This window comes from Chanodichthys erythropterus, chromosome 13 (assembly GCF_024489055.1).
Source record: "Chanodichthys erythropterus isolate Z2021 chromosome 13, ASM2448905v1, whole genome shotgun sequence".
Lineage (NCBI taxonomy): Eukaryota > Metazoa > Chordata > Actinopteri > Cypriniformes > Xenocyprididae > Chanodichthys > Chanodichthys erythropterus.
Genome location: NC_090233.1, coordinates 32,787,192 through 32,810,457, shown reverse-complemented (window position 1 = coordinate 32,810,457; position 23,266 = coordinate 32,787,192). Strand labels below are relative to the sequence as shown.

Below are 23,266 nucleotides of genomic sequence, written 5' to 3'. Positions count from 1 at the left end.
ATGTCATAAGTGTTTCGAAATTTCAATAGTTCACATGACTTCGGTAGTTTGATACGCAACCCGAACTGATTTGAAACAAAAGATTCGTAAAGCTTCAAAGCAGTGTTTTGAAATCGGCCATCACTAGATATTGTTGAAAGTGGTTATTTTGGTTTTCTTGCACACATAATATTAAGGTTGAACCACTGTACTCACATTAACTGTTTAGCTCTTTAGTAGCTTTCTGGGCATCTGAAAGTGTAAATTAACTTGCTGGCAATAGAGGCCTCACTGAGCCATCAGATTTCATCAAAAATATCTTAATTTGTGTTCTAAAGATGAATGAAGGTCTTACAGGTGTGGAATGACATGAGGGTGAGTAATTAATAACAGAATTTTCATTTTTGGGTGTACTAACCCTTTAATCTTATTTGTACAAATTAAATATGCACATAGGCCTATTCAAATTTGGAGAACTGGTATAAAAGGCAAATATCATTGATTCCTTTGTGTCTTGTAACCCAATCACGATGCACCAAATGTCAATATGCAGGGGGTGATTTTTAGTGAATGTTGGGTATCTGAATTAATTAATTATTTAAATTATTATTTAATTAATCTTTTTATTTGTTTTCCTCTAAAAATCCTTAAAACAAGATAAATTTACTTAGAAACACTGCATAAGATAACGACAAGAAACTGGCAGATTTTTTGGACTTTTTTAAAACCAAAAATCTTTTTAAAATCTGCCAGATCACAAGACAAGATACAATTTATGAAAACAAGTCTTAATATTAATATTTTGTGCAGTGTTGCTTCTCATTAATGGTGCAGTATGTACATTTTAGTGGCATCTAGTGGAGAGGTTGCAAATTACAACCAATGGCTCAGTCCACCGCTCACCCCTCCCTTTAGAAGCACATAGAGAAGCTACGGAGGTTGACACAGTACAAAGATGTCATTGTCCAAGACAGAATAGAGTAGCCAATCAAGCAAACGCACTATGTAGAGCAGTTTGTCCATTTAGGGCTACTATAGAAACATGGTGACGCAAAATGTCAAATACGATGTAACGGGAACTGCGGTGTATGTAGATAGAAATGGCTTATTCTAAGGTAATAAAAAAACATAATGGTTCATTATTTAAGATCTTTATACACAACTGAAAACATAGTTATGCATATATTGCATTTCTGTCAATAGATCCTCCCAAATATTACACAGTGGACATTTAAATTCATATTGTTTTAAAGATTTCTAAATATTTTAACTAATAAATAAGACAAAATACAGTACTCCTTTAGAATAGACAAAGATAATGCATGCATATTTTGCAGATACTGCATGCAGATGCGTTTCACATGCACTGTCCTATGTAACTTTTTGACATGTTTGACAGCCTCTGGTCAACATGAATTTTCATTGAATGGAAAAATCTATCTGTCTAACATTCCTTTTGTGTTCTATGTAAGAAAAAAATCATACAGGTTTAGATTAACATGAGGGTGAGTAAATGATGACATTTTTTAGCTGAACTATCCCTTTAAATGGGCAACAAGAGAGAATGTAAAAGCCAGGCCTTGTTAACAGATAACAACAGACACACAGGCATCTGTGCCAGCTGAAAGGGGCTTTGAACTGGCTAAATTGCCACAGGTTTGACATTTCCTTGAAGAGAGGAAAACTGGCATGTAAGAGAGAAAGTTGAAAGAGTGTAAAAGGGGCAGTGATGAAAAGTTTATTCTGATAAAGATAGAGGGAGGTATTATGTGAGTGTGTGCTGAGAGAAACAGACAGACAGAGGAAAAGCAGGAAGAGACACTCACCTTGATTAAACCATTCCTCTACAGTTAGCCAACGCAGGAACGGCAGCAATACCAATAAGAAAAAAAGGCAGGTAGGGGAAGAAGAGATTCAGAAAGTGTGCGTATTAAAGCAGACAGGACTTATTTGTGAACCACTTAAAAGTACATAGGAAAGGAGAGAATGTTCATAAAAAGAGTTTATAGCACATATAAAGTTTAGGAGAGAGTCAGTTCCATTAGTTCTCTCAAGTGAAAAGGAGTTCATCAGTTTGCACTGCTCTTTGGAGCAAATTCACTAAATGGTTACAAGAAAGTTAGTATATTAACAGATTCCATGCGCCATTGTGCGCCATTGTCAGAACAATTCATAATGTAACAAGCATGCGCTGCAATTTCTGCACTTACTGCCTGTTCTAAATTCTATCCTGAATTATGAATTTTTTTGTTTTCTATAAAATTCTATCACGATGGTACTGAAATGATACACTTTCTGCTTAAATTTGCGGTAAGCCAAAATGGCAAACTAAACTTTATGTGTTTTGTGAACAAGACTAAACTATGCCTTTTAACTTAGGTAAGATTTTGCTGGGACAACGAGTCTGTCCAAATAGTCAGGGAAATCCCATAATGCTTGTTAAGGGCATTTTCTGGGGCAAATATAGGTCATTTGCATCTTCAAAGTACATCTCCAGGGCTAGTGACAGATAAACAAACCTCATTAAAAAAGGTCCATGAGGCACAATATGCCATCATTGTTGTCATCTTTGTGGTTTATGCACATTCTTGCTTTTTTGCTCCTTTGGGTTGTTTAACGAGTTCCCTTATAGGTCTGTTTGAGAATCAGTTCACTAATTCAGATAATTAATATATTCAAGAGGTCTCTCATCAGTTCATTTAAATAAGAACAAAAATGTGGACAACTAATACAAGAAATGTATTAAAAAATATATTGAAACCAGCTTTAAACTGCAAATTAATCAGCTCTCTTGGCTTTGTATAAAGAACGAGTACCTGGACAACACCCAGCAGTTTAAAAGCACAGCGTTTCGAAGAACTGACTCAACTCCATTGTAGCACATCACAGACACTAAACCTACACCCACATTCATTTACAAATGAATATTGATTCAACATTGATACCCCAGACACACACTCCAGTTATGAATCATGAGCCACAAAAGAGCACAGGCCAAACAAACAGACTCGAGCATCATTTAGCGTCCTATTATCTGCCTGCACTGCTATTTATGATGTTGTGTAAATGCTAGGATCATACTGCCCTTCATGAACCTTCCCTGATGGAAGAATCCGGCAGTTGAAGATCAAGGCTCAATGATATTAAGGTGCTGAGTACTGTTTTAGAAGTATAAAGCACATAGATGAGATCAAGAAGAATTCAATAATGACCTTTGGCCTTCTTTCCTCCGAAGCAGCCTGCATCATCTTTCTTCTTCCTCTGAGGGCCAGTTGAGCCGGGGCCCTGAAGAGCCGAGGGGTCTTGGAACTTCTCAGCCCCTGGAACCTCCTTGTGCACGTGGTAAGACAGGTTCCTCATGATGCAAACACAATTCTCCACAGACTAAGAGACAGCAAGAGAGAAATATTGAAAGAATTAAATATAGTGGGCTTTCAAAAAACATTTATAAAAATATATGATATAAAATATAAAAGTATAATATAAATGTAATGATTTTTATGAAAAAGACTAAATAAACATTTACTAATTTTATAACATTTATTTATTTATTTCATAATTAGACAAGTAACAAGTTGGGATGATGTACTGTATAGCCAAGAGGTTATCACCACGAAATAATTACCAGTTACATAAAGATAGCTGCTAAGTTAAGGCTGTATGTTAAGAACTACTACTAAATCCAGAAGAACTGTGGCCGTGTCTCCAAGATACTTGAAGAAACCTTTCTGCAAAGCTACCTGAAAAACTACAGTATGTTCAAGTGTACCTGGACAAAAGCTGTTTTAAACGCAATGGGTGGTCACACCAAATATTGATTTGATTTGGTAAATAGAAGTTAATTAATAAATAAAATCTATTTATGACAATATTTCTTGAAAGCATCCTCACTTTACAGCATTTTTACACAAATGCCTAAAACTCTTCACAGTACTGTAGCTTTGCTGGTCGGTTTCTTCACACGGCCACAGTTCTCCGGATTTAGTTTGTCTCAGTTTCATCTGTTTCTTCATGTAATCACAGACAGATTTGATGATGGTGAGATCAGATCTCTGTGTGGAGCACCAGCTGTTGTCAGACTCCTTGTGCATACAAAAATCTCACTGGATTATTACAATTAATGGCAAAATGAATGTTTAGAAATGTGAACTGATATTTCCTACTGACACACTACAGCAAAAGATATAAATAACTGGCTTAAAACCCTTTTTGAGGGGTGAAAATTCTGACGTACCTAAGACTTTTGCACAGTACTGTATAGTGTAGTGCTCCCTGAAGTCTTGATTTTTTTTATTTTTTATTTATTTTTTTTTGCGTATGATCTAACATGTAAATTTAAGACAGAAATTATATAATGCTTAAACAAAATGGATCCATGCTCCAGCTTGTGCTAAAGACACTCACCTTGTTGTCCATGTCCTTCTTTCCCACAGCAGACTGCAGTGCATGCAGCAAGGCATCTACCAGCCCCTCACACTCTCTCAACCGTCTGCGAGCCTCTGCACCGTCTGAGCTCACATTCCTAAGGCAAACAGCAAAAGCATGAGTAAGCGCAAGCATTTTTACTAATTATACATCACAAGCTGACACATTAAAAGTTTTTGTTGAGGAAGCTACTTTGAAAACGTAGCTTGCTAAGCTACACACTAATCATAATTTAAGTAGTTAAACTTTAGTTAAACTGCTCTTGTAAAAGTAAATACATGCAAAACTGAAGGGGCCAACATCTTTTAAATATGTAAAAATATCTTATAGATTATTTATTCTAAAAAATATTCTCAATATATTTTACAATATACTTTAATAAGAGCACAAAAACAATGAGGGTTTCTAAATGATTAAACTAAAATTTCTCTGCGCCGATAGCCTAGTGGGCAGCGCGCCGACATATATATCGGCGTTGTGCTTTGGCTGACCTGAGTTCGAGTCCCAGCTCACAATCCTTTCCCGATCCCAAAAATACATTTAAAAAAACAAAAAAAAAAAAAAAACTGAATTCCAGTGACACCTCTACACAACAACTTCACATACAACATACAGTTATACCCATTTGAAATCATAGTGATTAGTGTCATAGTCAATCTCGATTAAAAAACAAACACTTAACATTTTATTTTTAAATGATTTACTGTTTGTATTAATGAATTCACTGAATGAATCTGAACTCAAGATCAAAGCCAAATATGCATGATAAACAATGTACAGTCATCCAATCCAATTAAACACATATTCAAGCCTCATTCTGCTGAGGTTCATTCAGTTACCCATCATTAACAATCTCAGACCGGCTAAAATGACCAGTGTCCTGATGGAGGACAGATTACATTAGAAAGTTACAAGGTTAGCATTATATAAGAAAAATGAAAAGAACCTCCAAGCCTGAGCAGGCATCAGGAACCATCTGGGTTCTTGATTCTTTACCCTGAAATTTCTTTCCTACCAGCTGTTCAAGCTGTAATTTTTTATAAGTAGATTGCCAAGCTAAAATCCTACACATAAAAAAGCCTCACTCCATAGTCATCACTATTAAATGACAACTAGAGAAACCATAAATTAAACTAGCACCCTGACAAACAAATGGGTCCCTTTCCAGCATGAGAAATTTAAACCCATTTTAAGTATAACACCCATATGGAATGTAACATTTTCCAGCTGTACATCTGTTGTGGCTGCAGTCCAGATATAAGAGAGATGGATTGCATTTTTACAGCTACCTGTCTTTTTCCTCCCTAATGCCTGAAGGACAGTCAACACAATATCGAATACTCCCTACAATTACTTGTACCTAAATCACAGTTTGAGAATCAAAGACATGCTATTAAGTCAATAATCTTAATTAAAACATTAAATTGTCAGCACTAATATATTTTGTATAGTACAAAAACACGATTCAAGGACTGATGCAAGTGATTATGTCCTGGAAATATTTTCAAAATCTTGTGAAATAAAGTGAATATTTCACTCATAAACACTTCATCGCTTGGCTGGGCTCTGCTCTGCTCTGCGTTAAGACTTTTAAGACCTCCCAACATCTCAATTTCAAACTGGACATTGTCACACAAAACAGGAATAACAAATATGCACATTTGTTACAATGGACAATGAAATAAATAAAGGGTGCTTTCTCTCTGCCAAGGAGAGACAGGAAACAAAACTCTGCCTCCAAGCAGCTTACTAGGCAACAGATGTCACAGGATACAGTTTCCATGGATACAGGCTGAGCTGAGGCTAAAAAGACAGGATGAGGATGGAGTGGCGTTGTGCATGACCGCATGTCTGCGATGATGTGTGCTAGTGACCTGCTGAAAGGTGGCATGTGGAAACACATGATGCCATGATGGCTGTACTACCACCTCTCCCTATAACAATCTCTAGACCTGTGGCTGTGGCACTGGTTAACCTGAAAATATTGATTGACCTGTCACAGGGCAATAGCCAGGAAGAGCCTTGGCAAATGAGAATGAGCTAAAGAGAGATAAGGAGGTTGAGAAAGAGTAAAAGAGAGAAAAGGAAGAAAAAAAGGGGGAAAATTTCACTTTCAAGACACATTTCTGGAGGTTTCCAGTCTTAAAAATAAAGAGAAAGAAAGAGGTCGACCAATACTGGATTTTGCAGATATGATGCATGATAATATATATTATCATAAATATATAAGTATGTATTTATATATATTATACACACACATATATACACACATACAATACCTGTCAAAAATGTTTAAATGTTTTTGAAATAAGTCTCTTATGCTCACCAAGGCTGCATTTATTTAATCAAAAATAGAGTAAAAACAGTAATATTGTGAAATATTATTACAATTTGCTTTCTATTTTAATACATTTCAAAATGTAATTTATTGCTGTGATGGCAGAACTGAATTTCCAGCATCATTACTCCAGTCTTTAGTGTCACATGATCCTTCAGAATTCATTCTAACATGCTGATTTGGTGCTCAAGAAACAATTATTATTATCAAGTTAAAAACTGTTTTTGCTGCTTAATATAATAAATGCCGTTCATTAAACTTTCTATTCGTCACAGAATCCTGAGAAAAGTATCACAATTTCCACAAAAATGTTAAGCTGCATAACTGTTTTCAACATTGATAATAATAATAATAAGTAGAAATGTTACCTGAGCAGCAAATGCATAACCTGATATTGATATGTGAATCCTGGGTCAAAATTTTTGTTGATCCTGGAACAACATTCAAATCCACCAATCAGATTTGAGGGACAAGTTAACAGATTATGTCAAGTTTAGGCTTAAAATCATGAATTGGTGCTGCTACATCAGTGTTATTCATCTATCATTTCCCTCTGATTTTTGGGATAACTTATGGGTAGAGTTAGGTTTAGGGGAAGGAATAGGGTTAAGACAAAATTTTCAGACTAGAATGTTGTTCCAGGATCAACAAAATATGTTGACCCAGGAACGCATCTAACTCCGCAATATCAGGATGTGCACAGCAAATCAGCATATTAGAATGTATACACACATATACACAGTACTGTTAAAAAGTTTGGGGTCAGTAAGATTTTTTTTTAGAAGAAATTAATAATTTTATTCAGCATTGATTCACATTAAGTTGATCAAAAGTGTCAGTAAAGGCATTTATAGTGTTTCAAAATATATCTATTTCAACTAAATGCTGTTCTTTGAACATTATAATCATCAACAAATCCTGTAGTCCGTTTATAGCCTACTGTTAGCCTTTTATATCTGATGACTTTATTTAGGCTTCAAAATCTATAAATGTTGTGTTAACTTGTAAAGATTATCTTGATAGACAGAACGTGTAAGTGTCATGACCCTTTGTTAAACACAGAGCTTATTTTCTGCAATTTTCCAAAAGTCTAAAATGCATAGGCTTTCAATCGAGGGAACCCGTGCGCCACTAACTTCCAGGTTGGCCTACAAAAACACGTCATCCCTGGGGTACTCTATATTATTTCAGAATGTTACTGTTTTTACTATATTTTTTTATTTTCAAGGGATAATATTAGTTGACATCAACAAACTCAGTAAGTAATGGATATATAAATAAATAATTATGCCCATGCATCCTGTGTGTCTTTTTATTTTTTTTATTTTTGCCAATATCCAAGATGTTTTATGAAATGGTATACTTGAAAAGAATGAAAACAGAGACTGAGAAGAGAGGCTGAAGGCAGGGAGGTAGAATCACATATAGAGAAGCAAGCAGAAGTTGGACTTGGCCCAGCAGGTTGCAGCACAACCAGCAGTAGCAGCAGGAGATTAGAGGCCTGGCTGCTAGAGAGGAAACAGAGGGTGAAAACACCGCCCTGTCCCTCCGGAGCTTCAATGCTGAGATCACACACGACACAGAACACCGCTCAAATAAGAGAAGAGAGGGAGGAAATAAAGAAAAAAGACAGAGGGTGAATGCAACATATATACCACACACAATTTCTGCAAAGAGTTTTTGTAGCATCCAAACCCTGCTTCTGAAAGGTACATGTGGAATCAACAGTGTGATAAGAAACAGATATGAATATAATCCTATCTGAATCATACCTCTTACCTTATACACCAAATGTATCACATAACGTAACAATAGATCACATCAACCAACTCCTCACCATGCACATTTTAGATATTGCCCTATATGACAACCAGAACACAACACTGTGTTCGAAGTAACTACTCATGCAATCACAAGATTAAGGATTTAAAGAGAGCACTTGAGGCCATGAAACTGAACTACATTGACCTGCTTCTGCTGCTAGCAAGCTGATTTAGACAATCAGACCTGTGTGTTGAGGCTTATCTGTCACTGCCATGGAAGTGTAAGTCAAACAAGGACATTCACAACCAAACAAGGCAACAATAAACTGATTTAATGCCACAATGTCAAGATTGCAACAATAATATGTGAATCCTAGAAAAGAAGTATCACTGTAGGCACCGTCAAGGCACTATATCACATTGTTTAAGCCCAAGATCACATCAGTGGAGAAAGGTAACATGATTTGACAAGTTGTGCCCAATTTACGTAAATCAGCGGGGTGTTTCGTCAGGTCAGTGATGGTCAAAGCATCACAGTTTTAAGCTAGAGATTTAAAACACATTTATTATTATATATGGATCCATGGCCCAATTATAATTGCAGAGACATGCAAAGACCACACTCAATGGAAAAAGATATTTCCTTTCCAAATAAAAAGTAAAATCAAACCTCTTATACAGCAATTTTGTCTTGCTTTTAGAGACAGAAGTGGGTGCAAGAAAGAAAGAAACAAAAAAAAAGAACTCCATTTATTGTGGCAGGATGCATGGTAACCATGGAGATATAAAGCCCTTTAGTGACTGGATATCTTAATCAAAAGCTGAGCTGCTAGAATGACCCCCAGAGGAGAGGATCAGTGTCTACAGAGAGGTTCGTAACATAATAGCAATAATGGTTAAATATAGAACAGACAGACTATTGATTTTTGCCTTTAGTTATTATGTGGAGATGTTTCTATATATTTTTTGTCATAGATTTTGTCAGATGACAAATAAGTTCAATCTATACAAAATTGTCTATTCCCACTTTCGCTTTACATCAGTTTTATATTTTGTATGGGTTGTCTTTCTATATAGCAACAGCTCATTTTAACTGCTGTTCCCATTGGCAAAATGATCTTCTCAAAGCCAAATGTTTAGATGGCACTTTCGCCCCTAGTGCACAGAAACCATATCTAGTAATCAGTTTTGGGCAGAAACACGCTACAGTAATAATATTACTTTCTGTAGTAACCAGTAGTGTAACAAATTACTAATAAGATTTCAGTAATAATATTACAGTTAACATCCATAAAATAGCTCTTAACAATGTTATTTTTTTGCTTCAAACCCTACTGATTTGAGATCCAATAATTCAATCACTCCTAGATCCAGTTTCATGATCTTCAAAACTTGACGTCACCACTGCAGCAAGCTAGCTTGGAATATGGAAAAGCTTACATTTAGCGACTGGAAATAGTGACATTACTTTGATTTTATTGGAAGAAAGGATGACAAGAATGCTGGCGTCAAATGTAAGTTGTTTCATTACTTTACTCTCATTACATGTCTTGCCCATTCTCCACCTTTCTCCGAATTATTCTGACAACATACTGTACATCATTAAATATAATTGTATCTGGGTAACAGGTGAATTATAGCTACAATTAGCATCAAGCTACACATGACAATTTATGAGATGAATATTATGCTTTTACGCAAAACTCATTGTAATCCACCATCGAGTGTTTGTACAACTTCCGATTGTGATCAACATGAATTTTAGTCATATGATGAGCCAGAAATATGTTATTTGTAACATTTTAGAATAAGCTTCACCTACTTAACATTTCTTATGTAAACATCCTTTATTCTTATAAAGAGAGCCCAAATCACATAAAAAAAAAAATCACACACAAATCATATGCTGCTTGTCGTAATCATGTGCAATAGTATGTACGGAACAGAACGCGGAAGTTTAGAGTAACTTTGTCATTGGAAGAGGCAGGGAGGGTTATCAACACATAATGTGAGTGACAGATTTGCAGTGAATGATGTTACTCTGAGTTATAACAATCGTGAAAGTGAAAACACAGACAGACAGTACTAGAAACTACTAATAAGCTCACCATATAACATTATTCAGTGGAAAATGAACAGAAACTATGATTCTGTCTAAAGAAATACGAACTAAACACAGAATTAAAATTACTAAACCAAACTGGTAACGCTTTACAATAAGGACTCATTTGTTAACATTAATGAATGTACTAATTAACATGAACTAACAATGAGCAAAATTTTTCTACAGCATTTATTAACCTTTTTTAATCTTAGTTAATAAAAATGTTCATGTTAGTTTCACAGTGCTTCAACTAATGTTAACAAATGAAGACTTCAGATGCAAAAGCCTCTAAGTGGCGTCTGAAATTTTCTTCTAAAATTAGCATTTTTATAAAGCTTGCATGTTTAGGTTCAGTAATTTCACTTTAATGGCAATTAATAGGTCCTTTTCATTGCCATTAAAGTGAAAAAACTGAGCATAAACATATAAGATTGATAAAAATGCTCATTTTAGAAGAAAATGTTAGATGGCACTTAGAGGCTTTTGCAACTTTTGATCTTACAAATGTATTAGTGAAAGCTTAGATTAACTAATATAAATAAATATTGCAGAGATATTGCTCATTGTTAGTTTGTGTGGTAACTAATGTACAAATGAAACATTATTGTAAAGTGTTATCAACAAACTAAGCAAAAAATAAAAGCTAATTAAAATATTAATAAATACTATATTAGTAAATAATATAAATAATACTAAAATAGCACTGAGAGAGATAGACCATCTTAATATACACAAATTATTTCCTTTTGTTCATGTGAAACCTTTTAGCAATCAAACTAGTATAGACTACATGTGATGCGTCAAAGGATTTTGCAGAAACTTGCAAAAACCGAAAGACCAATAAGAGGATTCATTGACATTGTTCTAGGTCAGCTGACGATGATGGGGAAGATGCTGTCAATCAGACCAGCGTACCTAAGACATCCAGATGTGTTCTTGAAGACAGTGGTCCACTCTGCATCTCGTGGCTTTGAGTCCTCGTTTGGCTCGTGTTCCCAGCCCGAATGAGGGATGATGACCTCATTAGTCATCGTCTGAAGCCCGTGGTTAATTATCACCATCTTCAGTGGCTCATAGGAGGACAAGTTCCAAAGTGTTCCTAACAGGTGCAATGAGATGAGAAAAGAAACAGGAAAAGAGAAAATAGAATCAGTTACATCTCTTAACATGACACAAGAGCTACAAACAAAAAGTGGCACTGCTGTTAGATCTGTTGCCATACACCAGGCATTATAAAAGCATAAATTCTGAGTTGCCCAACAGGAACCTCTATTATAGGGGTAAGGAAAAATGGAAAGGAAAAGTAAAGTTTGAGAAAAATCGCTCAGAGTAAAGAATGTGAAGGGGCCAGGCTGTTATTTTCTAGACAATAAAACAGAGAAGCTTGTTCCGTAACCCGGCAGACGTATATATGCCTATGACTAGACTTTGTTTTATTAACTTGGAAAGCACCATTCAAATACTGCAACCCTTGGAAATGTATAGTGGATAAATAAACTTTCTTCTCTTGGGTTAATAAAAATAAAGTCTCTGGACCAGAGGGCATATTCGCTAAAAACATTGTGTTTACATAGCTGACTACGAACTCACACAGCTCTGAATCTATTCCTGCCCTTCATACACATTATCACTCCATATTCTTCTCACTCTGAAATTATTTCCAGACCCATTTCAATAAAAACAGGAGACAAGAGGTCTATAAACATGTCATAGCTCTGTGTCATTAGTGCTCGGGTTCTTTTAGCCCCCAAATAAATCTATTTACCTTCTAATAATAAACAAATTTGTTCTGCCATCTGCAAGGAGGCTCCATTGCTATCACCTCTTAGGCACTGAATAGCCATTAGGCCCTGCTTAAAGCATAGATAACAGATGCGGTACACATGGCCCTTGCTGTAACTGGGAATGTCAACTTGGTAAAGTGGAACATTAAGGAGCATGGATCATTACCGGCCAGCTCATGCGCTTGTGAACGTGTTATTGTGTCAGATAGGCTTGTAGTCAGGAGAGATGTAGAGGTCTATACATAACACATGCTGATTAACTTCACTTCATTGGCTTTAATAGGAGGTAGACAACTAAAGCAAGTTGGAGCAGTCACAGGCCTTTATAACCATTGATTACAATCATATGATGTGACCCCTGCTGGCAAAATGAGTCGTAATAAGCACATTTTCAAAAATGAGTTATTGTTATTTTCATAATCTCTATTAAAAAACCTTCATGTATGATGTATGATTTGTTGGAATTGGAGAGAACAAATCCTGAGCAACATCTGTTTGAAATCGATAGAGTCAGCAAAGTCAATTCTGAGAAAAATCGAGTTGAAGTTTTCTGAAGGTTCCAAAACAAAATTACCTAGCAACCATACTTTAAAATTCATGATAATTACACTTAATTTGGCACACACCTCATCAAAACCAAATATACATATAGGAAAAACATATATTCAACTTTTTCTTCAATATGTTACTTCTTCTTAATTCTGTTTATGTGTGTAAATCAGGTGTCTTTGTGAGCACGCTTCAAATCTGTCGGCACGAGTAAGATCGATTTGTTTACAACAGCATGAGTTTGAAAATCACATTTAATTGGTTCAGACTCATGCCATAAAACATTTGCTATGAATATTCACAAAGTTGGAATGCTGCACTTTAAAACGATACCAAACTTGTGCTGAGGGGATGTGTGAGAGGTGAAGCGAGCAGAGAAAAACAGCATTTTTTAATGGACAAAGGAAAGGTAATCCTCTCAAATAAACAAATAAAGATACTTTTAGATGTTTAATTGCTATTTGAAGCATTTGGATTGCTAGATGAGGGCTTAATAAACTCATTTTTGTGAAAACCTCAAATTTGACTAAAATATAAAATATATTTTTGACTTGTTTTGCCTGTAGCTAAACAATTAGCCCATGCGCATTCTCATTTTGCCAGCACGGGTCACATATATTGATTACATACCCATACTGTTCAAAATTTGGGAGTCAGAAATTACAAAAAATAAGAAATTGCTTACAGGAATAGGAATAAATTACATTTATAAAATATTTGAAACAGAAACAGTAATTTTAAATTATTATAATGTTACACAATATTACTGTTTTTGATGGTGATGTATTACCAGTTAAGCTACACGATTAATAAAAAGTATATATAAATGTTTTTTGATATTTATATGAAACATTAATATATAACATTAATATGAAATTTAAATCTCCTAGACTGAATACAAAAGAAGGAAATACACTGATGAGCCAAAAGATTATGACCAGTCACAGGTGAAGCAAATATCGTTGATCATCTCCTAACAGGGCCACATATTAAGGTCTGGGTAGATTAGATGGCAAGCAAATAATCAGTTCTCATAATTAACGTGTTGGATGCAGGAGAAATAGGCAGGAATAAAGATCTAAACGACTTTGACAAGGGCCAAATTGTTTTGGCAATCCAACTGGCTCAGAGTATCTCTGAAACGACAAGGCTTGTGCATGGCTCCCGGTCAGTGGTGGTGAGAATTTATCAACAGTGGTCCGAGGAGGGACAAATCACAAACAGGACACAAGGTGTTGGGCGATCAAGGCTCACTGATAAACAAGGGAAACAAAGGATATCCCGTCTGGTCCGAGCCAACAGAAGGTCTACTGTGGCACAAGTCACGCAAAATTTTAACTGATAGTTATGGGAGGAATGTGTCACAACACACAGTGTATAGCACTCTGCTCTGTAGAGCCTATGATGACCCCTGTCCACTGTCAAAAGTGCCTTCAATTGGCACACAAGCATCAGAGCCTCGGAGCGGTGGAAGGAGGTCACCTTGTCAAGAACGGCCATGTACGTGTGCACCGTTTACTTGGGGAAGTGATGGCCATTCACTTCCCCCAGATCTGGCCATTCATGTGGATGTAAATTTTACACGTGCCACCTACCTAAGCATGGTTTACCAGGTACACCACATCATGACAGTGGTGTTCCCTGGTGGAAGTGGCCTCTTTCAGCAGGATAATGCACCCTGCCACATTGCACACATTGTTCAGGAATGGTTTGAGGAACATGATGAAAAGTTCAAGGTGTTGCCCTGGCCTCCAAATTCCCAAGATCTCAATCCAATTGAGCATCTGTGGGATGTGCTGGACCAACAAGTACGATCCACGGCGGCTCTACCTCACAACCTACAGGACTTGAAGGATCTGCTGCTAACATCTTGGTGCCAGATACCACAGCACACCTTCAGGGATCTTGTAGAGTCCATGCCTCTGTGGGTTGGCACTGTTTTGGCAGGTAATTGTGCAAACACACACACACACACACACACACACCATATACTGGTAAAAACTATACAATGTTATTTCAGAAGGGCTCTGGTGTCATATCTGTTTAGTACCCCTGGCATCTTTTGCAGGTTCCTGGATATCCCACAAATCTAATACAAAAAGAGCCAATGAAACCCACATGAGGGAAGCTGAACCTTGCAAGAGGTGCAGCCTGATTGAGTTTACTCCTTCCTGCTTGTCATTGGAGCCTCCCAGCTAATTCAATTTCCTGGGAGCAGCAGACATGCTGTTCTAACAGGCCATTCACTTAGGGCTATTACAGTCCCATCCTGCCCCCCGCCATTCATCATACACTGATTGGACAGCCGAGTCAGAGGCAAAGAAACAGGAAGAAGGGTAAATGAGGTAATCATCTCAGAAATGCCACCATACTCTGGACTTCTGGAATTTCTGAACAAAATGTCATTTTATAAGCTACGATTTGTGGCCTTTTTCTATGCCTTTTTCTAATGCCCTTACATTTCCTTTTAAATATATCATCAGGTGATTCAAATCGACCTTTGAGTACACAAACTGTATTGAACATGGACAAGGAATCATTCCAAGATCCAACACAGTACCAAAATGGTCTATAGTACAAAAGTAATCAAGATAAAACATTTAGTCATTATTGTTGTTTTATTAATGGCTCTATTTAGATCATATTTTATTTTACCTTCCCTAGTTTTGTGTACGTTTTCCAAGGATAAGAATGCATCCTGTTCATGTTCTACTAAGTGAAAAATTTGTGTGAAAGTAACTTGTTTCATTTCTAAATGAATCAGTGTTTGGAACAAATCAGATGAGAATGACTCGCTGACTCACTGGCTGCGTCCGAAAACTGTAAAATGCTGCCTTCTGAGGACACATTTCAAGGTAGGAAGGCATCAAGGCACGTCCGAATCCAATGTTAGCCTCATTTCCTGTTTCCTGAGATACCTTCATCTGATCGATTTTTGAAGGAAGCATAGATGTATCCTTAGCTGCCTTTGATATCCCACAATCCTGTGCTTTCCATTCTGTGACAGTTGAGCTAGAAAAATAAAGATGGCGTCCGAAAGTTGCATTTGCTACTCAGTTTGTGTATAAATGTACGATTTTGACCAACATATTTCAAATTTGATATAATTTCTATCGAGAAATTACTACTGTAGTAATTAAATATTTGTTTAGTTCTCACCAAAGCTCGCGCTATATTGCTGTAGATCATTAAACTGTTACACTGCCTCAGAAGTCTGTCCAAAATCAATTTCGTGAGATACCTTCATGTACAAACGCTGCCGTACAACTCATTCTCTTATAAGACAGCGAGGCAGCAAGACAGCTACCTAGGTTTTCGGACACAGCCACTCATTAAAACACTTGTCGCCACCTACTGGTGTAATTATGTAACTAGCAAAAAAAAAAAAAGAAATACCCATGGATTACGGAATGAGGAAGAACAATTTAAATCTGTTTCTGCTAGATACTGACTTTTTGTCTGCGATCGAAGACAGAAAAAATATAGAAAAATAGAGATTTAGAGAAAGATGGAGAGTTGTGGCGGACACAAAGATACAGAACGCAGACAAGGAAGATTCACAGCTACTAGTATAAACATACTGCTGTAGCTGGTCAGTTGTAATTAAATGATAAATTAGTTCAAAACACTTTTAACATTTAAGATGAGTGCTCTGAAAAGGAAATGATGGTGCTTTGAAGTTGTATCAGTCTTGACCACCTTATTATAAAAATATTAATATGAACTGCTAAATATTCAAAGCACATGAAGAACATTTGACACAGGGTCACCAAATTAAAATGGACAGTTTAATTAAAAATAATGCTGAAAAGTGGAAAAGGTAATGAAAAATTCTAAGCAGATACTTCTGCAGTAGAAAAGAATGAAAAGAAAAGAAAAAAGTACTAGCAACATCCATACAATGAGGTTCTTGGATGAGGGTGCAAACGGTGCTGCTGACAATACAAAGGTACCAACCATGGGATTCAAGCACAGAGTGAACCTATTTTTAAAGTCCTGCAATTATTTTTAATTGTAGAAAAACATTCCCGATTTTCCAGGCTGGTGAAAGACCATTGTGAGAGCAGTGTTTTCATAGGGGCCTTGCAGATAAACCATAAGGCTGTCCAGGATTCGGTTTGGAACTGACACACTATATTCCCTGAATCCTGTAGAAGAGAAGCTATTTTTAACTGAGACTGAAAGCAACATTGTGCTGTAAAGTTAATCATTGAGGCTGCAGAGCCGTTATACGTAACTTTCACACTCCAGCAATACAAGGATTCACTCAGGTATTTCACACACCAGAAGCTTTTTCTGTGGTCTGTGAAAAGGCTGAACGTCTAGTCTGGAGAACCATCAGTCAATGTCATTATGAGAAAGACTTTCTCTTTCAGCAGATTCACCAACCCTAGTAGAGGAAACATCTGGACTTTTTTTTAAAAGCATATACACTACCGGTCAAAAGTTTTTGTTTTTTTTTTTTAAGGAAATTATTCCTTTTATTCAGCAAGGATGCATTAGATTGATCAAAGGTTACAGTAAAGATATTTATAATGGTACAAAAGATTTTTTGAACTTTCTATTCATCAAAGAATTCTGGAAAAATGTATGCATGTCTACCACAAAAATCACATGAAAAAACATTAAAATATATTAAAACAGTTATTATAAATTGTGATAAAATTTCACAGCATTAATATTTAAATCAAATAAATGCAGCCTTTGTGAGCAGAAGAGATTTCTTTCAAAAACATTAAAAATCTTCAAAAATACTACAGATTCTTAAATTTAGAATGATACAGTGTCCTCCACAAATATTGGCACCCTTAGTAAATATGAGCAAAGGCGGCTGTGAAAATAAATCTGCATTGTTTATCTTTTTGATCTTTCATTCAAAAAATTCTAACCTTTTATTGAAGGAAAAGAATTGAAAATGGGTGGAAAAGCTCATTACGAAATAATTGTTTTTCTCTAGTTCATGTTGGCCACAATTATTGGCACCCAATTATTGCAATGTCCTTTTCCCAAGATAACAGCTCTGAGTCTTCTTCTATAATGCTCTGATGAGTTTGGAGAACACCTGACAAGAGATCAGAGACCATTCCTTCATACAGAATCTCACCAGATCCTTCAGATTCCAGCTCCATGCTGGTGCTTCTTCTCTTCAGTTCACTCCGCTCATTTTCTTTAGGGTTCAGGTCAGGGGACTGGGATGGTCATGGCAGAAGCTTCATTTTGTGCTCAGTGACACATTTTTGTGTTGGTTTTGATGTTTGTTTTGGATCATTGTCCTGATGGACGATCCAACCACTGCCCATTATTGGATTTCTAGCAGAAGTGGTCAGGTTTTGATTTTTTATCCGTTAGTATTTGATAGAATCTATGATGCCATGTATCTGAACAAGATGTCCAGGACCTCCAACAGAAAAATAGGCTCACAGCATTAACGATCCTGCAGTACAATACTTTTTATCCATGTGTGCACCAAACCCATCTGGTGGGTTTGCTGCCAAAAAGTTATTTGCTTAGTTTCATCTTACCATAGAAGCCGGTCCCATTTGAAGTTCCAGTCGTGTCTGACAACTGAATATGCTGGAGTACAGCCACCTTTGCTCATATTTACTAAGGGTGCCAATATTTGTAGAGGGCACTGTATAGTGTTTATGAACTACTTCACACAAAATGTATCTTAATTTTTATTCTTATTAAGATTTTGTAAATCCCTTACTGTCTCTCAGTGACATGAATCCCCTCTTCCAGTAATAAAATATCTTGTGTATGCATGCAAACATGTGTTTTTGGCCCCTGTGCTTTGTGTGTTCGGTCTGAAGCTGAATCTCTTTCGCGTTCTCCATGCTGTAGTAAATATATGTCAGGTCATGGAGATCAGGTCAAGGGACTAAGGTCCTAGGAGGAGACACATAAAACTCAGTGTGTTCTAACAGTGACATTTAGCAGATCAAGACCCTGCTTTGCAGTCCTGCAGCTGAAAGACTGACCTGGATTCAGTCAACATCAGTCTGGACTCATCTGGTATTTATACATGAAAACTTGGCAAGAGGCCTGTGGCCAGTATTAGAAGGATGCCTGCCAAGCATGACTAGATGAAATGAGAAAAATATAAATGAATGAATCATAGAAGATTTAGGACGAACAAGCTAAAAAGATGGAAGGTTATTTTTGTCATTGGCCTGAATATTACTTCTATTGGTCATGCAGTCACACAGGGTAAAGCCTGATTTATCTGGAATTGAATTTCGACCGGCACCATATCTACCATAAACATGTCCCTCTCAAATTTCAGATTATAATGGTCAAAAGTGACAGATTATGGTGGTTTAATGATCAAAACTGACAACTTTTACATTGTTACAAAAAAAAAAAAACTGTTTCAAATAAATGCTGTTCTTCTTTCCATTTAGCATAGAAACCTGAATTTTTTTTGGATGGTTTCCTCAAAAACATTAAGCAATACAGCTGTTTTGAACACTAATAATAGATGTTATTTGAGCACCAAATCAGCATTTTAGAATGATTTTTGAAGGATCATGTGACACTGAAGACTGGAGGATTGATGCTGAAAATTCAGCTTTACCATCGCAGGAATAAATTACTTGAAAAACAGAATGAAAACAGTTATTTTAAATTGTAATCATATTTCACAGTATTACTGTTTTTACTGTATTTTTGATCAAATAAATGCAGCCAAATATTTAATAGTTACTGTAAGTTGCAGGACATAAAAAATAAGTTTGCAAAAAAGTAATTCACTTGTCTTGTTCAGTTTAATCAACTCTAAACAAAATCATGTCTTATTTATAACACCGAAAGGGCCATAAAAAGAAGCCCAATGCCCCTACCTATTTTACAAACTTTGTTTTTCCAGTCATAGTGCTAAATTCCAGTATGTAATGGTGCAGCTGGAGATTATCATATCATACCTGTGATGAGTTCCCGAACTTCCATGTCATTGGTTTTCCTCAGCAGACGGATGAGAGCGGGAATCCCATCACAGCTCTTTATGGCCACCTTGTTATCGTGGTCCTTGCCATAGGAGATGTTTCTCAGAGCTCCGCAGGCCTTGCGATGAACTTCAGCTTTAGGGTGGTCCAGCAATCCCACCAGCACTGGGATCCCCTTCAGCTGCCTGACATCCTTCTTTATCTTGTCGTTCTCATAGCAGAGATGCTGCAGGTAGGCAGCGGCGTTGGACTTAACCGGATCAATGGGGTGACCTAGCATGGCAATGACCTCAGGAAGGTCGGGGTCCCTCCAGCGCGGATCTTTGCGGATGCTGTCAATCGAGGGGGAGCGACGGCCCCCCATGCGGTCAAGACTGGCCATGCTGCCCCTCTCGGGTTGGGCAAGAGGTGCCGGGTACATGCCATGGATGTAGGGGTGTCTTTCGTCGATTAATTCAGCCTCTATGGGGTCCTCGTAGCCTCTGTAATAAATGAAGAAAAAGAGAGAGATTTTAAAGAGACTTATCAATCAACCAAAACCAGACATAGAGCAGGAAAGAGTGGAAAAAGAGTGGAAAAATACTGTGTGATCTGAAGAAACACATGAGAAAAAGTTTTTCCTATGACAAACAAGCATTTGTTTCTTCATTTTTTGTTGTATAAGAGATGTCATGTTTTGTATGTTGAATTTTGTAATGAAAAATAAAGTAAAAACAGTAATAATGTGAAAACAGTTGTGCTGTTGGGAATTTTGTGGAAAATGTGATGCATTTTTTCCGTCTTTACACATTTGATCAATTTAAGGCATCCTAACTGAACAAAAGTATTATTTTATAATTATACAAATTGTTTTGTTATTTATTTTCACAACTTATATAGAATGTAATTTGCCAACTTTGAGATTCTAATGTGGTTAAGATGTAAGGTGAGTGCATGGATGCAAGAATTTTGAAAAAAAGGATTACGGTCCAAAAACTTTGAAAAGACCTGTCTCAAAGGAACAATAAGATGAGAGCCAAATATGAAGGATTTGGGCAAAAAGACTAAATAAGACCGAGAGAGAGAGAGAGAGAGAGAGAGAGAGAGAGAGAGAGAAAAAAAAAAATATTGTTTTTTTATTTACCATGGTGTCAAAGTATCCACAACACTCTACAATAAAAAACTGCTGCTATTTTCTTATTAATTGTGTCTGTCAGGACACAGAGATGTTCTCTCTTTCTTTAATTAATGATGGATGGGATACAGCATGAGGAAAAACAAAGAGCATGCAGGGCCCAGTGCAAATGTAGAACAGACTGGAAACAAAGAGAGAGAGAGAGAGACAGATGGATGAGGAGCGACGGATGGCTTTGCTACAATGAATAATCTGAATACAGGACAGTGCAGTACAGCAGCACTCCCACTGGGAGAATCCTAGCTCTGGACTTTTCTGAGAGCCCCCTCTTTAGTTGTATGGAAGCAAACAATATGTTAGGATAGGAAATTAAATAATCTGTGTGCATACAGTGTCACAAATGGTATCAAACACCAGGCAAACGAAGAAGATGAGATGAATACCACCTTTAATGATAACACGTAAGGATTACACACACCATAACAAAGACGAGAACGGACGAGGAATGAGGGTGAACACAGGGCTTAAATACAGGAAGCAAACAAAGGGAACTTAACAAGGTGATGAGATAATTAGACACAGGTGAATCAAATGGACTAATGAACAGAATGGGGAAACTAGGTCACAGGAACATGAGGATTTGTAACATACAGTGTGTATATCTGGAATAATCTTTGTAAAATGACACCCATAATGGTTAAAAATTACAGTAGAACTAAATCCATTTTTTTTTCAGTTCACGTTATTACTATCTGAAGCGCACATCTTCTGTTTATGCTGCTTCTGTGCTGTCTTTGAAAGGGTACATATTCATGGTTTACTAGAAAATAAAACATAAAAGGCCAATGTGGAAAGAAAAACATTATATAACGCAGCATGGAAGAACCATTTAGCCAACTAAAGAGCACTATAGATTAAAAACACTGTTTGCAAACAAATGCTCAGTGGGAACATTTCCTGGTACTTCAGGCACCCTGGAAATTAGCTGTTGTATCACTTCATTAAACTGAGCAGAAACTGACCAAAATGTGCTGTATGCATCTAATTTCCAAAACACTGACCCACTGCTCCACAGCTGGTAGCAAGAGATTTGCATTTCTCTGAGGCATCACACAAACTCTGAAGTTGCAAATAGCTGATTTTGACTTCTAAAGAGAAATTGTGATAATATATAGACTACTGTTTAAAAGTATTTTTTAAACAAATAAGAAATTAATACTTTTCTTCAGCAAGGATGCATTTAATTGAGCAGAACTAACAGTAAAAGATAAATGGTAGTGTATGAGGTCATACATATACACATATACATATACATATACACACACACATATATATATATATATATACATATATACACACACACACATATATATACACACACACATATATATATATATATATATATATATACACACACACACACACATGTATACATATATATATATATATATATATATATATATATATATGTTCAGAAAGCAGGCTGCTGGAGGCTATGTTATTTTACTCCACCAGTTCTTGTCCTCTACAGAGCAAAAGTTGGAAATAACATGTCTAGGGCTGTGCTGTACACATCAGGGAGGTTACATCAATCTCAGATAGGAGTCTCAGCATGCTTCATTATCAGTGTGACCAAAACAGAGATGTCCCTGTGGTGCTACTCCTAAATTGGCATAGAAATATTAAACCCTCGTGACACTTACTCACCATCACTCTTTCTGTCTACATTTCTAGCTTATTTTCTGTTCTCATCTCACTCTAGGTGGGAAAAACAAAGTGCACCAGAAATTCAAAGCACTAGGGACCATATGTACAAATATAGAGACACCAATATAATCTGACAGCATTCATGCATTAGTTCTTAATCTTTGGCTTTGTTTATAGTCTGAAATTCATATATATATCTGAAAAATGGATCAGATTTCATCACTTAGAAAATGACAGTGCAGAAAGTCAGCGCTAAACACTGGATTTGAAAAACAAATCGGATTTACGCACAGTCTGAACAAAGTCTTTGATGTGTGACTTGACAAAATGGGCCACAGCTGAGAATGTTGGCGGTTGTGCGGGATGCACTTTTAATGAGAGTTTTATGTTAATTATGTACTGCAACTTTGGAGGTGATTTGGGGGCATATTACAGAGTGAGGAAATCTCAGCAAGCTGTTATGGCAGAGCTTTAAATGAACAATTCACACATCTGACATCTTAAAGAGATGACATGGCCATGAAATGGGACATTACTTCATGATGGTACATGAGGAACA

At 36.5% G+C, this 23,266-nt stretch overlaps 1 protein-coding gene across 15 annotated transcripts in view; it reads right to left on the bottom strand.

Annotated features, from left to right (window-relative positions):
• The window catches only part of arvcfb (ARVCF delta catenin family member b), a 264,134-nt gene that overhangs the window by 44,049 nt on the left and 196,819 nt on the right, over nt 1-23,266 (bottom strand). For 13 of the 15 annotated variants that reach the window (XM_067405666.1, XM_067405670.1, XM_067405667.1 and 10 more), the window contains 5 exons: nt 19,866-20,368; nt 11,525-11,708; nt 4,384-4,501; nt 3,192-3,363; nt 1,806-1,823 (listed from right to left, as the gene is read on the bottom strand). In XM_067405666.1, the coding sequence (XP_067261767.1) occupies nt 1,806-1,823; nt 3,192-3,363; nt 4,384-4,501; nt 11,525-11,708; nt 19,866-20,368 (995 nt within the window). The remainder of the gene's footprint in view (nt 1-1,805; nt 1,824-3,191; nt 3,364-4,383; nt 4,502-11,524; nt 11,709-19,865; nt 20,369-23,266) is intronic. The other 2 variants (XM_067405664.1, XM_067405677.1) reach the window with 1 other exon arrangement.